At 49.1% G+C, this 13,124-nt stretch overlaps 1 protein-coding gene across 1 annotated transcript in view; it reads left to right on the top strand.

Moving 5' to 3' along the window:
* PEPD (peptidase D) overlaps positions 1-13,124 on the top strand; it is a 131,059-nt gene that overhangs the window by 27,514 nt on the left and 90,421 nt on the right. The window contains exons 6-7 of the mRNA XM_080909157.1: positions 1,974-2,035; positions 11,619-11,663. Of these exons, the coding sequence (XP_080765283.1) occupies positions 1,974-2,035; positions 11,619-11,663 (107 nt within the window). The remainder of the gene's footprint in view (positions 1-1,973; positions 2,036-11,618; positions 11,664-13,124) is intronic.

The raw sequence follows: 13,124 nt of genomic DNA, 5'->3' as shown, positions 1-13,124 counted from the left end.
AACAGACCCCTGTTGGTTGCAAGACCACAGACCCAGAGGTGGCCCCCGTGGCAGCACAGGCCAGGACCCCACCATGGTCCCAGGCGGCATCACCGGCGACTCGGGTCAGACTGCTCCTCAGTACACTTCGAGTCTTCAGTTCTGCCTCCTCATCGTGCCCACAGCCCTCTGTTCTCTTCCATCTCTCCACTACTTCCTTGCTCCTCTTAGTAGCACCTGGGGTCTCTCAGTGTCTAGGGCTGTCTCAGGAGTGATCTCAAGAGTGCTATGCTGGCTGGTGCATTACAGCTCAGGGCAGGGGTCATCTGGGGCCTGTGCTGCACTGGACTGGTGGTCACCTCAGGCTAGCCCCCTGTCCAGACCCCATGGTGCTGGACTGGTGGTCACCTCAGGCTAGCCCCTGTCCAGACCCCATGGTGCTGGACTGGTGGTCACCTCAGGCTCACTTTTTCCAGGGAATGTTAGTCTATTAATCATTTAGATGTTCATAGGACTGAGCACAGACACAGCCTCTCTCCTCTCTGCCGCCTACTGACGCAGCAGCCACACCTGCAGCACCTCTAGGGACAGGATGGCCCAGTGTGCTGTATCTAGGATCCAAGTTGGACGGGGATCAGCCTGAGATTCTTGAGAAAGCTGTGGCTGCTGAGAGTGTCTTCCCTCTCTGAGGTGGCTCTCTTTTTTTCTGAACCCCTTGTTTAATCGGTGTATGACTGAGTTCCCGTTGGAGATGGTTGGAGATGGTTGGAGGCTGACTCTATAGTGATCCCTGAGTATCCATGGAGGGTTGGTTTCCAGGCCCCCTGGGGATCCCAACACTCCAGATTCAGCAGTACTTTTTATTACACCAACCCATGCACACCCTCCCGTATCCAGCAAAGCATCTGCAGGTTACCTGTCACACTTAGTACAGTGCTGTTTCTGTTGCTGCGATGAACACCATGACCTGAAGCTACTTGGCGGGGAAAGGGTTTATTTTGTCTTATACCTTGTGGTCCATCATCCAGGGAAGTCAGAGCAGGGACTTAAGCCAGACAGGGACCTGGAGCTGATACAGAGGCTGTGAAGGAACACCTACTAGCTTGCTCTTTACGACTTGCTCAGCCTGGCCCCACCCACAATATTTCTATATCAGTCATAATCAAGGAAATGTCCTACAGGTTTACCTACAGGTTAGTCTGCTTGGAGCACTTTCTCAACCATGGTCCCCTCCTCACTAACGCTGTAGATGACTCTAACTTATGTCAAGTTGACATGATACTACTGCCCTGTGTAAAATGATACACTGTTTTGTTAGGGGCTAATGATAAGGGGGAAAAAACCCCAGCAGCTGTAATTGTTTCTTGGTTTTGGGATTTTGTTGTTGGTTTTCTTTCTTCAAATATTTTTGTTCTGTGATCGTTGACTTTGTGCTTACAGAACTGTAAGATGGAGGGCAGGCTACTTTCCTATGGACCCCACACTAGTGACAGTGTCTGTATGATAAAAGATAAGGAATCTGGAGAGAGCAGATCGGGGTGGGAAGAGAGACTGTCTGTGTATGCGTTGGTGGGGAAGGTGTCTCGATTCTTGAATTTCTTGCCCAGCCCCTGCCTGGACCTGAGTGTTTGAGTAGTGTGGGCTCCAACCCATCCAGACCTGCCCCCTGCTGTGTACCTGGGATGCTGCAGCAGACCCATCTCTTGCTGTGTGCCTGGGATGCTCTGACCCATCCAGGCTAGTCTTGAACTGGTGATTTCCCCTTCCTCAGTCTCCCAGGTATTAGAATCACAAGCCTGTGCCACTATAGCTGGATTTCTCCACTTTACACATTGCACTATGGGAAAAAGAAACAAAGCCTGTCTTTGTTCTGGGACCCAGCTTAGAGCTATCTGTCTGTCTGGAAGAGGCAGACCCTCCTAGGCAGACCCTGGGGATGCTTGTGGCCCTTGTGTGTGACACACCTGTTCTCACACCTCCTTTTCTCTCCACAGCGTGGTGTCAACACAGACAGCGGCAGTGTCTGCAGGGAGGCCTCCTTCGAGGGCATTAGCAAGTGAGTCTGCCTTCCACCCACTCCTGCCACACAGGACATGAAATGTGGGATGTGCTGAGGAGAAGTTGGATCAAGTGTTTGAAGGGCTGTGTAGTGAAATAATTGAAATAATGGAAAAACCACTTCCTCCTTTACTTTAAGGAAGACACCCTTCTGTGTTGGGATCCCTCTCAGAAGAGCCCTGGTCACTTGGGGCAAGGGTAGTTGTTTTCTTTTTGTTGTTGTTTTTGCATTGGCTGTTTGGTTGTGTGTGTATGTGGGGGGGCGGGGTGAGTGTGTCTGCCATGGTGTGTGTGAAGGTCAAAGGAAAACCTCTGGAGGCTGGTTCTGTTCTCTCCTCCACTGTGTAGATTCTGGGAATTGAACTGAATTGGTGGCAGAACAAGTTTACATGGTTCACGGAACCAGCCTTGTTTTTAAATTTCTATTTAGCCCAGGCTGTCCTAGGAATGGCCTTGGCATTGGGTGGCTAGTTTCTCTGAGACCAGTTTAGTTTTCTTTCTTTCTTTTTTTTAATTTATTCATTTATTATCTATAAAGACGCTGTATCTGTCTTCAGACACACCAGAAGAGAGCATCAGATCCCATTGCAGATGGTTGTGAGCTACCATGTAGTTGCTGGGAATTGAACTCAGGACCTCTGGAAGAACAGTCAGTGCTCTTAACCACTGAGCCATTCTCCAGCCCCAGTTTTGTTTTCTAAATTAACCCCAACACCCCCTTTCCCACCCCACCCCATTCCTGGCCCAACCCAGTTCTCCCTGTGTCCCCATTAGCCTAACCTTTAACTCACTACCTGGTTAGGCTCTGGGTTGAGCCCCTTAGTCACTACTCTGGAAATCTGTCCCCTCTCTGGGCAGGAGGGTAATAGGTCTGTTTCCTTGTCACCCATGTCCCCAGAGAATACTGCCTGCTAAGCTGTGACCAGACCAGGCTGTCCTGGGAGGTCTGCTCTGGAGTGATTGACTATTGCAGATTGGTCTGAGCCAGCAAAGAGCCCTCAACCATGCTCCTGCACCTGAGCCACACTGACCTCCTAATCACGGGTTCTCTGCTGGTGCTTTGTCCTCCGTTGTCTTTTGTAGACCAAGGTGGTACGGGGGAAGAGGCTTCTTATAATTATGTATGAGTCTGAGCCCCAGGAGGGAGGGAATCCGTGTATGCACGAGATAGAAGGGTGATTAGAAAGGATTATGAGCTCATGAATATGTATCCAGTTCCTCCAGTGATAAGAGATGTGGGGCAGGGAGAGGAGTATCTATATCTAGTTTAGTTCTTTCATGGCACAAACTGCTGCACCCTCTTGGGATTTTGCCCTAAGCAGCCTGGTGGTGGCTGGCCCAGCTTGCTGCAATGTCACTTGCTAAGTCTGTTTTCCTCTCCCAGCTCCTCAGCACTGCCAGGTGCCTGTGCCCCGACACCCTCTTCACCTTTCCCAACCTCTGCCATCTGCAGCCTCTGCGTGGGTTTCAGCCACGTGGACATGGGTGTCTCGGAGGGTATCTCACTGACCAACTAACGCAGCACTGCTTGGGACAGTCTGTGGCCAGGGCTTGCACAGTAGCTAACAGCCTGACACATATCCTGCTCAAATCTGTTACCCCACGAACCTTGTCTGTCCATCTGTGCTGTAGCCAAGTGATCCCAGCACGGACAGTGGCCAGATTCATACATGGCTATAAGGCGCGGCATCTATCTGGTCTCTGCCACAGAGGATGCTGAGTTTCTCCTAGAATGGGATCTGGTTGATGAGGTTGGTGAGGTTCTGGGGTGAGGCCGATCTCTACTACACTGAGAAGGTTTACTGAGAAGGCCTTCCTTCGGTGGTCACTGGGAACCGGAAGTGGAGGCCTCATTCTGCCTCATTGCAAGGTCTCCAGGCTGTGAACTCCAACCTTGCTCCCCTCTGAGCAGATCCCAGCCTCTGCCCCTGGCTCCTCCCCTGAGTCTTTTCAGGCCTTCTCAGGACCCCAGTGAGCTTGTACCCTGCAGTTCTCCACCCAGTTGACATCACATCATGGGACTTGTCTTTCTGGTTTGTTTTTGAGACAAGATCTCTCTCTATAGCCTAGGCAGGCCTGGAACTCGAAAGTCTCCCATTACAGGTATACACCATGTCCAGCGTAGAGCCCTGTTCCTGAGACCCAGGGACTGTCTTTTCCACACTTTTTCTCACTCATGGGATGCATATATATGGTAGGGGATGACTGTGGGCTGGGGCCAGCTCTCCATGCTGGGTGTCAGCTGGCTTTGTTTCTGCACCATGTGATAGCTAGAGTCAAACTACTGACCTCTGCTTCGGAATGTCTGACCTATATGTGGGGCCCATATTCCCTCCCCTCTCTGGTCCAAGGTTGGTTTGTCCCTGACTCTTCATCGCTGAACCTCACCTCTCACTCTGTCATCTTTTGTGTAATTTTCCGTCTTCCTATGCTAGGACAAGAGCCTTCATCGGGTGTACTACCCCACCACTTTCAGTGAGCATTTACTTGGGGTCATCGGCCTAAGTGTCCCTAGTTCCTCCCAGTTAAAAGCCATGTCTGTGTTCTTGGGCTCTGCTGCAAGCACCTCAGCACTTGGTGCCAAGCTGGGGAGAAACCTTGTCCTCAAGGGCCACCATGACACAGGACTGCACTTACCTGCCTGCCGAGAGTCTCCAGCTGGTTGCTGGATAATAATAGCTTTTTTTCCTAAGCAAGAAGAATGTTCTGTTGTCCTAGTTTCTAGTGTATAACTGATCTGTCCCCAGTCACCTCTCACTGCCCCATGAAGCTCCACATTCCTGGGATTTTTGCTTTTGACCCCTTTAACACGTCTCTGAGATGTCTCCATCTTGGATCTCTGTCCTACTGATCCAAGTAGATTTAGCCCTCTCTGTCAGTCCTGAGGGTCTCCCAGGCTGCCTTTCCCCCTCAGCCTGCATGAAGAGGGGGCTGGCAGTGGCCTCAGCAGTCTCCTGATTCCAGACACTCTGAGCTGTGGTTCAGCCAGGTAGTTGTTTGTGGCTTCATAGCGTTACCTCTCTGGTGTACTGTCTCATATGTGTAGAGCCTTCGCCTCAGACTAGAGCCACAGCAGGGTGTGCACCAGGTCAGAGAGTGGTGGGGACAGTAGAGGAGCAGAGAGGGGAGGTGAGGGAGCTGGTAGACGTGTCAGAGTCAGAGAGATCATGTTGGAGCTACAGGCCACTGTACTCTGAGAGGCTATGGCTTCTGATTTACTTTGTGATGTTTGTGTTGCGTGAGGGATCTGGCCCAGCCTATGGTGCCATGTTAGGCATCAGACACAAGTTCCAGGGAACATTTAGAAGCAGGCCTCTCCGTAGACTCTGGTAGGCATATGGTGGGTGGGAGCAGGGGTCAGGTTCTCATTGCCAGACTCTCCTGTGGGTGTAAAGGCTGCTCTGTAGGTTGGAGCAAGGAGCGGCAGAGATAGGAAGGACAGACCTACAGTGAAGAGGATTTGAGACCTGTCTTCTGGAAACTGGTACCCAGGGCCCCACAAAAACTTGTCTCCAACAGCCCATGTGCCATGCATCTTTGTTAGGGCAGAGTTTCCTGAAATAAGGAGGCAGACCATGAAGGCTCTAAAGAATGGTCATGTGGCCTAAGCTGGGAGCCACCCATCCGTCAGAGTCGAGATAGGTAGTGTGGATGATGCCCTGGTACCAGGCCATCGCCCTTCCAGACAGGCAGAACCTATGTGCACGAATTCTGGGTGGAGACAGCCAATTACAGAGTTCCCCATTTCACACCGTCATCCGAGAGAGAAATATGGTCCTCACTGCACATCAGCTGGCTATTGAGAACAAGCATATTTCTTAGCGTTTGGCATTTAGTTAAATTGCCTTGCATACTTGAAGACAATTGGTTACAAATTAATTCCATTTAAATAAGCAGTTAAATAAGAAATGCTGAATTTGAGACTTGCTAATGCAAGGATATTAATATTCAACGATGTGAATTTTAAAACCTAGGAAGTTAGAGGGACATTATTAAAACTTGACGATTTACAACAAAATGCCAATTTGTGGTTTGGGGACCATGGCTTTTGGGTAACGATTAACTTACATATCCTGAGTTTCAAATTATGGCCCATGGAAATCTCCATGAAGGGAGAACCTTTCCCAACACCCTGTTAGGAAATGTGTGTGCGTGTGTTTGTGTGTGTGTGTGTGTATGTTCAATGCGGGTGGGTGCTTCCTTCCTTTAGTAGATTAGAAACTCCAGGTCTGGGATGAAGGGTCAGAGGCTGGCTCAGAGCCTAGGCCAGCCCTGTTCATCCTTCCATTCTCCCCCTTTCACTCCTAGGGCATTTCCTCACTCTCACAGACATGATAGGGTTTTGTTGCTTTTGCATAATGAATGTATTCTTGTCAGTCATAGTGTTACAGTACCTAGACCTCAGTGTGGAATAGCTGAATGTTAAACCCATCCACACAGTCTTTCGGACTCTTCTGCATGTCTGAGTGTGTTTCTCTGTCTGGAATTCTGTGTGTCTCTGTGTATATGTCTTGGACTGTATGTGTCATTTGTGTCTGTGTCCATAGTTATGTGGTTGTGGGTCTTCCTGTATGTGTGTGTTCTGGCTGTCTGGATCTGTACACATATCTGGATGACCCGGTATCGTAAGCACGTGTGCATGAGTGTCTTTCAATGTCTAGGCAAGTAGCATAATCCCTCCTTTGTAGTTTTGATATTTTACCATCTCACTCACAGTCAACCACAATCTGAAAGCATTACATGGAAAATTCTAGAAATAAGTAATTCATAAAGAACCCAAGTTGGGACTTATAGCATTCAAGGTAGAACACCCTTTGAAGGCTCCAGTCCCAGCAGAGGAGCCCCTGAAAACTTTACAGCGAGGGAGGCCAGGCAAAGGAGGCTCAAGGGGACAGACATGGGGAGGGGATGGGAATGTCAGACACCGGCCAGGACTCCAAAGCACGCATCTCACTGAACTCTGTTCCCGGCCCTCACTCTCATCCTGCACTTTTGAGATGGGGTCTCACATTGTAGTCCAGGCTTTCCCTCTTACCCCAGCCCCCTGCATGGCTGAGGCTTGTCCATGCTTGTCCAGTTCATGAGTTCAAAGCATGATCCCATCTTGTGTCATTTACTCGAGTCACGAATTATCCATGGCACGTATGACACTCACCTTTTAGTTTCTCGTAGCTGTCTCCCTTATCAAATCAGCCACGTGGTACCCCAGCACTTGTGTTTAGATAACCTTTCTTTTTCTTAATAATTACATTTTTTTTCAAAGCACAAGTCTAGTGATGCAATTTTATTATAGCGTGCTGCAACTGCTCTATTTTATTATTACTTATTATGAGCTTCCTACTGTGCTAATTTATAAATTAAATTTTACCATAGCTATTCATGCGTGGGGAAGGGGAGAGAACCATGGCATGCCCAATGTTCAGTACTGTGTTCTCAGACACCCACTGGGGATCTAGGAATGTGTCCTTCCTAGGACATAGGTGGCATCTCTGTCCATTTGTGTGTGTCTCTGGTGTCTCTCATGTGCACGTCTGTATGTCCTCTCTCTAGTCTGCTGTCTTTGTATGTGTGTGTCTCTGCAGCTGTGTCTACATGCCATCATGTTAACCCACTTTCACCTTGCTGTTTCTGCGTGTACGTGTGTGTGATATGTATTGTGTGAAATGACATGCAGCCAGCTGTTGAGTAGCTAGTCCAGTGCTTTCTCCAAGGTCATAGTGACACTTGGCAAGATGGGAGAGTCTTGCTTGATGTGAACTGCTGCTCTGGTCTTTGTTCTGAGCCACATCGGGTGTCTGTAATCTCTTTGACACGCCACAGGTAGGACTTTGATTCTTTTGTTCTTAGATTTGTTTGCTTTATTTGCATGGATGTCTGTGTACCACGTGCAAGCAGTGCCCTCAGAGGCCGGAAGAGAGCCACGGATCCCAAGCAAGAGCAGCAAATGACTTAACCACTGAGCCATTGCTCCAGCCCGATTTTGACTCTAAAGTATTTAAGTTGATTTAGAACCAAGAAGCTTTGTTTTTGTATTTCAGAATCTCCAAAGCTTCAGAGATGAATCCTCTAAGAAAGCTGGTACCTTTTGGTAAAAATAACTTTTTTTTTGCCTGATTTAATTTTCTTCTGCAAGGCTTACAGCCTCCATATGCTAAGCTAGGCCTAGTCCTGGAAGCTTCTAGACTCTGTACAATCTTATCTAGGCCTAGCATGTTTTCAGCCTCTGACACTCACTGCTGAATAAGCTCACCTTTTCTAGCTCTTTCTGAACTTTGGCTTCTCTCTGACTGAATTGCTCTGCTTGGCCTCATACTAACCCTAGCGATCTGTTCTAAGCTTCTGGCTCCTTCTCATTCTCTGGCTCAGTCTGTCTTCACCTGTGTCTAGCTTGTTCTCTCTTCAACCTGTCTGTAAAACTCTCCCAGTAAAACTGACCAAATAGAACTGACCAGCAGTCACAGATCTGCATGCCCCTCTCCAGAGTGCGGGATTAAAGGTGCTTCTGCCCCCACCTAGACCTAAGCTTCTTTTTACCTGAGACTTGCTCTGTACCAGGCTGGCTTTGAACTCAAAGATCTGCTTGCCAGTGTCTCCTGGGATTAAAGGCATGTCTGTATTCCAGCCTAGAAGGTCTTTGGATGTGATCTCTCGCCAGAGCAGCCATCTTCTGAATTAAAATTCCTCTATACCTCTTCCTGACCACCCTGTTCCTTGATTAAAGTAAGTGACCTTACAACCATGGCATTAGGTCAGTTCCGACTCCCTGGAGAGCCTGAGTTGTGTAGTCAGGAGATCATAGCTCTGCCTGAGCCTCCATGAGATCATGGAATCCAGAAGGCCAAGGGCTTATCCAAGGCTTCTGCTGTTTCTCATGAACAGGGTTGTTGGTATGCTCGCCGAATTGTATAACCACCCATCAGTTTGGGAACATTTTCATCACCCAAAAGAAGGCAGTGTCATTTCTCTAGGCCCCTCCCCTTACACAGTTCCTAACTGCCTCTCTCTGTTTACCTGGTGCTTGATGTCAGATGTAATCATCCCCCCCTCTCTCTATATATATATACACACACACACATACATATATATACATACATGTATGTATGTATGTATGTATGTATGTATGTGTGTGTGTTATATGGGAGTGGAGGTAATGCTTATATATTTATGTGTGTGTGTTTGCATGTGTATGGGCACATGTGTGTATGCATGCATATTTACACGTGTGTATGCATGCACATTCACATGCTTATGTGTGCATGTGTCTGTTGGTAATTTTTAAGGAGTAATAAGCAAAAACTACATTTCCACTTTATATTTGCCTATATGGTCATCCTTACCAGTGCCCCCTCTCAAGTTTTATTTTCATTCATATTGATGCGTATGTCTGTGTGAGTGTATGCACATGTGTTCAGTGCCTGCAGAGGTCGGAAGAGGGCATTAGATCCCATGGAACTGGAATCATAGGAAGTTGTGAGCCACGCCGAAACGGGTGCTGGGATTAAACACCTTTCCTTGGAAGCTCTATACACGCTCTTAACCCTAGTCATGTCTCCAGCCCCGAGCACTGCCTTTAAAAGAAAAACAAGTCTCCTCACTTTTTTGCATTTAATCATTTCTGTGTGTATGTGTGTGCACACATGTCTCATTCATGGCACACATGTTGAGGTCTGAGAGCAACTTGTTAGAGTTGGTTCTCTTCCACCATGTGGGTCCCAGGAATCAAGCTCACTGGGCATCAAGTAATCACTCTTACAGAAGTGCTTTTGCCCATGAGCCACCTCCCTGGCCCATCAGTGCCTGTCTCTTCATGTAGGCTCGCATCACTGTAGTGCCCGCTCAGTCTGAAGGAAGCCTGTAGGGTACGTTTGCTAGTGATGGTTCCCTCATATTTTGTTTGTCTGTAGTGTCTTAGTTCTCCTTCATGTTCTTGGCAATGCGAGGAGACTGTTTTAGAAGGATTTTGCCACAACCATAGTGAACACACTCCAAGCAGCTGTCTGTTCCTTTTCTGCATCCCCATCTTTGTAGGAGCTGATGCCCACTTCCTTGTGATTTTTCTCTAGGACAACCGTATCCTTCTGGCTTCAGAGGGCTTACCTCTTCTGTGTCCTTACCATGATACCAGTGTACAAAAGTCTCCTTAGGGTACATCAAGTCAAATTTGTGATCCATGCAGGCCCAAGCCTCAACAACAGCAGCCATGTTGCTCAGGATACTTGTGGCACGGGGCTGGAGAGATGGCTCAGTGGTTAAGAGCACTGACTGTTCTTCCAGAGGTCCTGAGTTCAAATCCCAGCAACCACATGATGGCTCCCAACCATCTGTAATGAGATCTGATGCCCTCTTCTGGTGTGTCTGAAGACAGCTATAGTGTTCTTATAGATAATAAATAAATAAAAATCTTTAGAATACTTGTGGCATGTAACCAGACTCCTAGGTACCACCCTGGGAGGCAAGCAGTTGACAAACAACCTTGAGGCCTGTGGGATCAACACCAGTCCACTAACTGGCCGTTCTTGGTCTCGATGGAAGTGATGGAAACATTCACACCCCTGTACAGCACATTTCCATGGTACAGGGGGCAGCAGGACATACACTTAGCTATGTGGGGATACTTTACTGTCTGATTGAGAAGCTCAAAGCCGCTCTGGTTAATCCCTACCGTGTGGCAGGCCTTCTCTGCAGAGATGACTGCAGCATAGGTGGCCAAGGGGAAGGAGACACAAGGGTAGGCCCAAAAGTTGGTCTAGAACTCTGTCAGATTCATGCTTGAGGCCCTTTGGAAGAACAGGATAGCTGTGCTAGAGGAGGCAGTTTGAGGGATAGGCGGCGGAGACTGGTTTAGTTTGGGTGTTTGAGGTCACCTGTGACCTCGTTGTCCTCCATGAAGGCACGGTCTGAGTGCCCCAGGGTGGTGTGGGTGATCCACAGCTGTGAACACGTGGGGCACTGCATAGGTCGAGAACTCCAGATCCGACCTCTTGCCACAGTCAACAGAGAGCTGCCCCATCAACAACGATGTGGAGCCAGAGCCCTCTCCAAAGCTGTGGAAACCCAGCAAGCTGAGTCCAACCTGGCTAGGAGATCTTCCTGTCAGCGACGGAATGACCACCGACACATTGTCAGTGGCATCCTTTGGGTAGCACAAGCAGCATGAACTGGCGATCTGGGTCGTTTTCGATGTCACCGATTTACAATAATTAGTGAAAAATTCACTTTCGTCCTCCAAATATTTTTCTTCCTCCCCCATTTCTGGTTCTTCCATTGTGTGTGTGTGTGTGTGTGTGTGTGTGTGTGTGTGTGTGTGTGTGTTAATGAACTTGAGAAAGACTGCCTCATGGAGAAGAAGGAGTGTTTTACAGTCAGTGCTTGCCCTCCAACTGACCAGGCTTAGAGGCCGCAGCCCAGGCCTCAAGGCCTGAACGAGCCTGAAAGCAGCAGCTTTCTCTGGGCCAGCGAGCCAGGAATTTCTCAGTGGGGCGACTTTCTTGGTCACGGCGTGTTCCCGTTGAACGAGATACCTCTAGCTGGGATGTGACAGGCCATATAGCTAATGCCATCGCTGTGCCTTCTCTCTACAGGTTCACTGTCAACAACACAATTCTTCACCCAGAGATCGTGGAATGGTGAGTGTGCTTGACTTGTGACCACCTCGGCTAATTGTGCTCAGCTCTGGAGAATGGAGACAGCTCCTTCCCCAGTCCATGCTCTGAGCGCCTGCGATTCTTCCCCAGGCAGCTCCCCAGTGCAGCATAGCTGGTTTGTCAGGCAGCATTGGGGTGGCTTCTGTGTGCCGTCGCTTTTCTTCCCATGCCTTGGGGCCGCTCTTTGATGGTGGCAGAACAGTTTTTCTTTGAGTGGCTGCAGCTACTGTGAAGGTAGGAGAGAGCCCGTGCCAGCTGTGCACTCCGTGGGAAGGCTGGCAGAAGACAGCTCACTTCTGAGCCTGTGTGCTGACACTTTCCCATGAGTCCACTGTGTCCTGAACACAACGGAGATGAGGGTGCTGTATGGTGAGGTGGGCTCAGGGATCAAGGGCTTCGGAACTCCTGTTCAAGGACATCAGGGGAAAAGGTAGTGGCCTTAGGTGGCTCTTGGAAGCCGGGGAAGTGGACCCTGAATGTCCTGATGGACATTGGTGCTTGTCAGGTTTTTCAGCTTCCTCCTGAGAGAAAAAGAAGGCCCAGGAAACCTTTGAAGGACTTAGGAGAGTGAAGATCATGTTTGTATTTCCGGAAGCCATTTTAACCTCTAACTGAAGACTCGGCTAGAGGCAGGAGTGGGAACCAGTGCCGCTCCAAGATCCTGGTGACCATGGAGACAGCAGGGTGACAGCCAGGGGCCATGGAGACTGGCAGAGCTGAGATGTATCCATGTGTTGAGTCAGAGGCAAGTGCCCATGGCAGACAGGTAGAAATCCACAGGCTGCTGACAGGTGTCGGTAGTGACCGTGGCCCAGTGCCAGTTACAGCCACACACTCTGGGGATTGAGACTGTGTCCTTGGGGCTCACAGCACCTCCTCTTGTTTGTGTCAAGAAATCAGTCTGTCTCTGTAGCTCACGCAGCAGGACAAGTGCAGAGGACCGGGAATTGGCCTGTGTCCACCGTCCCCTGCACTGGGACTTTCCCCTGGGGTGGTTACAGTGGGGAGTGTGTTGGAGACCACCGCTGGCTTGTGAGCTCCAGCATCTCCCTGAGGGATGAGCCATTAGTTCGTCACTTTCCAGCAAGCTCACTTCAGTGCCAGTGACATTTGCAAGGCTCCAAGGTGGAGTCTGCGTTTATAAGAATACCTCTCAGCTTTATTAAAGCGAGCAGCAAAAAGGACTTATTTGGCATTTGACGGTAGTAGAACAATTTCAGAAATGTCACATTGTCCTTGCTGCCTCAGGGGTGTGTTTTACTAGCACAGGCCCAGTCTCTGCAGTGATACAGTTGATCTTGGCAGACCCATCATAATCACAATTATTGCCCTCCTTGCCGGAACCCAAGGAGGGGCTCTGGGTACGACTGCGGCAGGTCCTTCATCTCCCAAAGCAGGTGGACTTTCTGTGACATTAGATTACCATTCGGTGTTACATTTTTG

This window comes from Micromys minutus (assembly GCF_963924665.1).
Source record: "Micromys minutus genome assembly, chromosome: 32".
NCBI lineage: Eukaryota > Metazoa > Chordata > Mammalia > Rodentia > Muridae > Micromys > Micromys minutus.
Note: the sequence above shows the minus strand (reverse complement) of the source record. Positions and strands in the feature narration are given on the sequence as shown.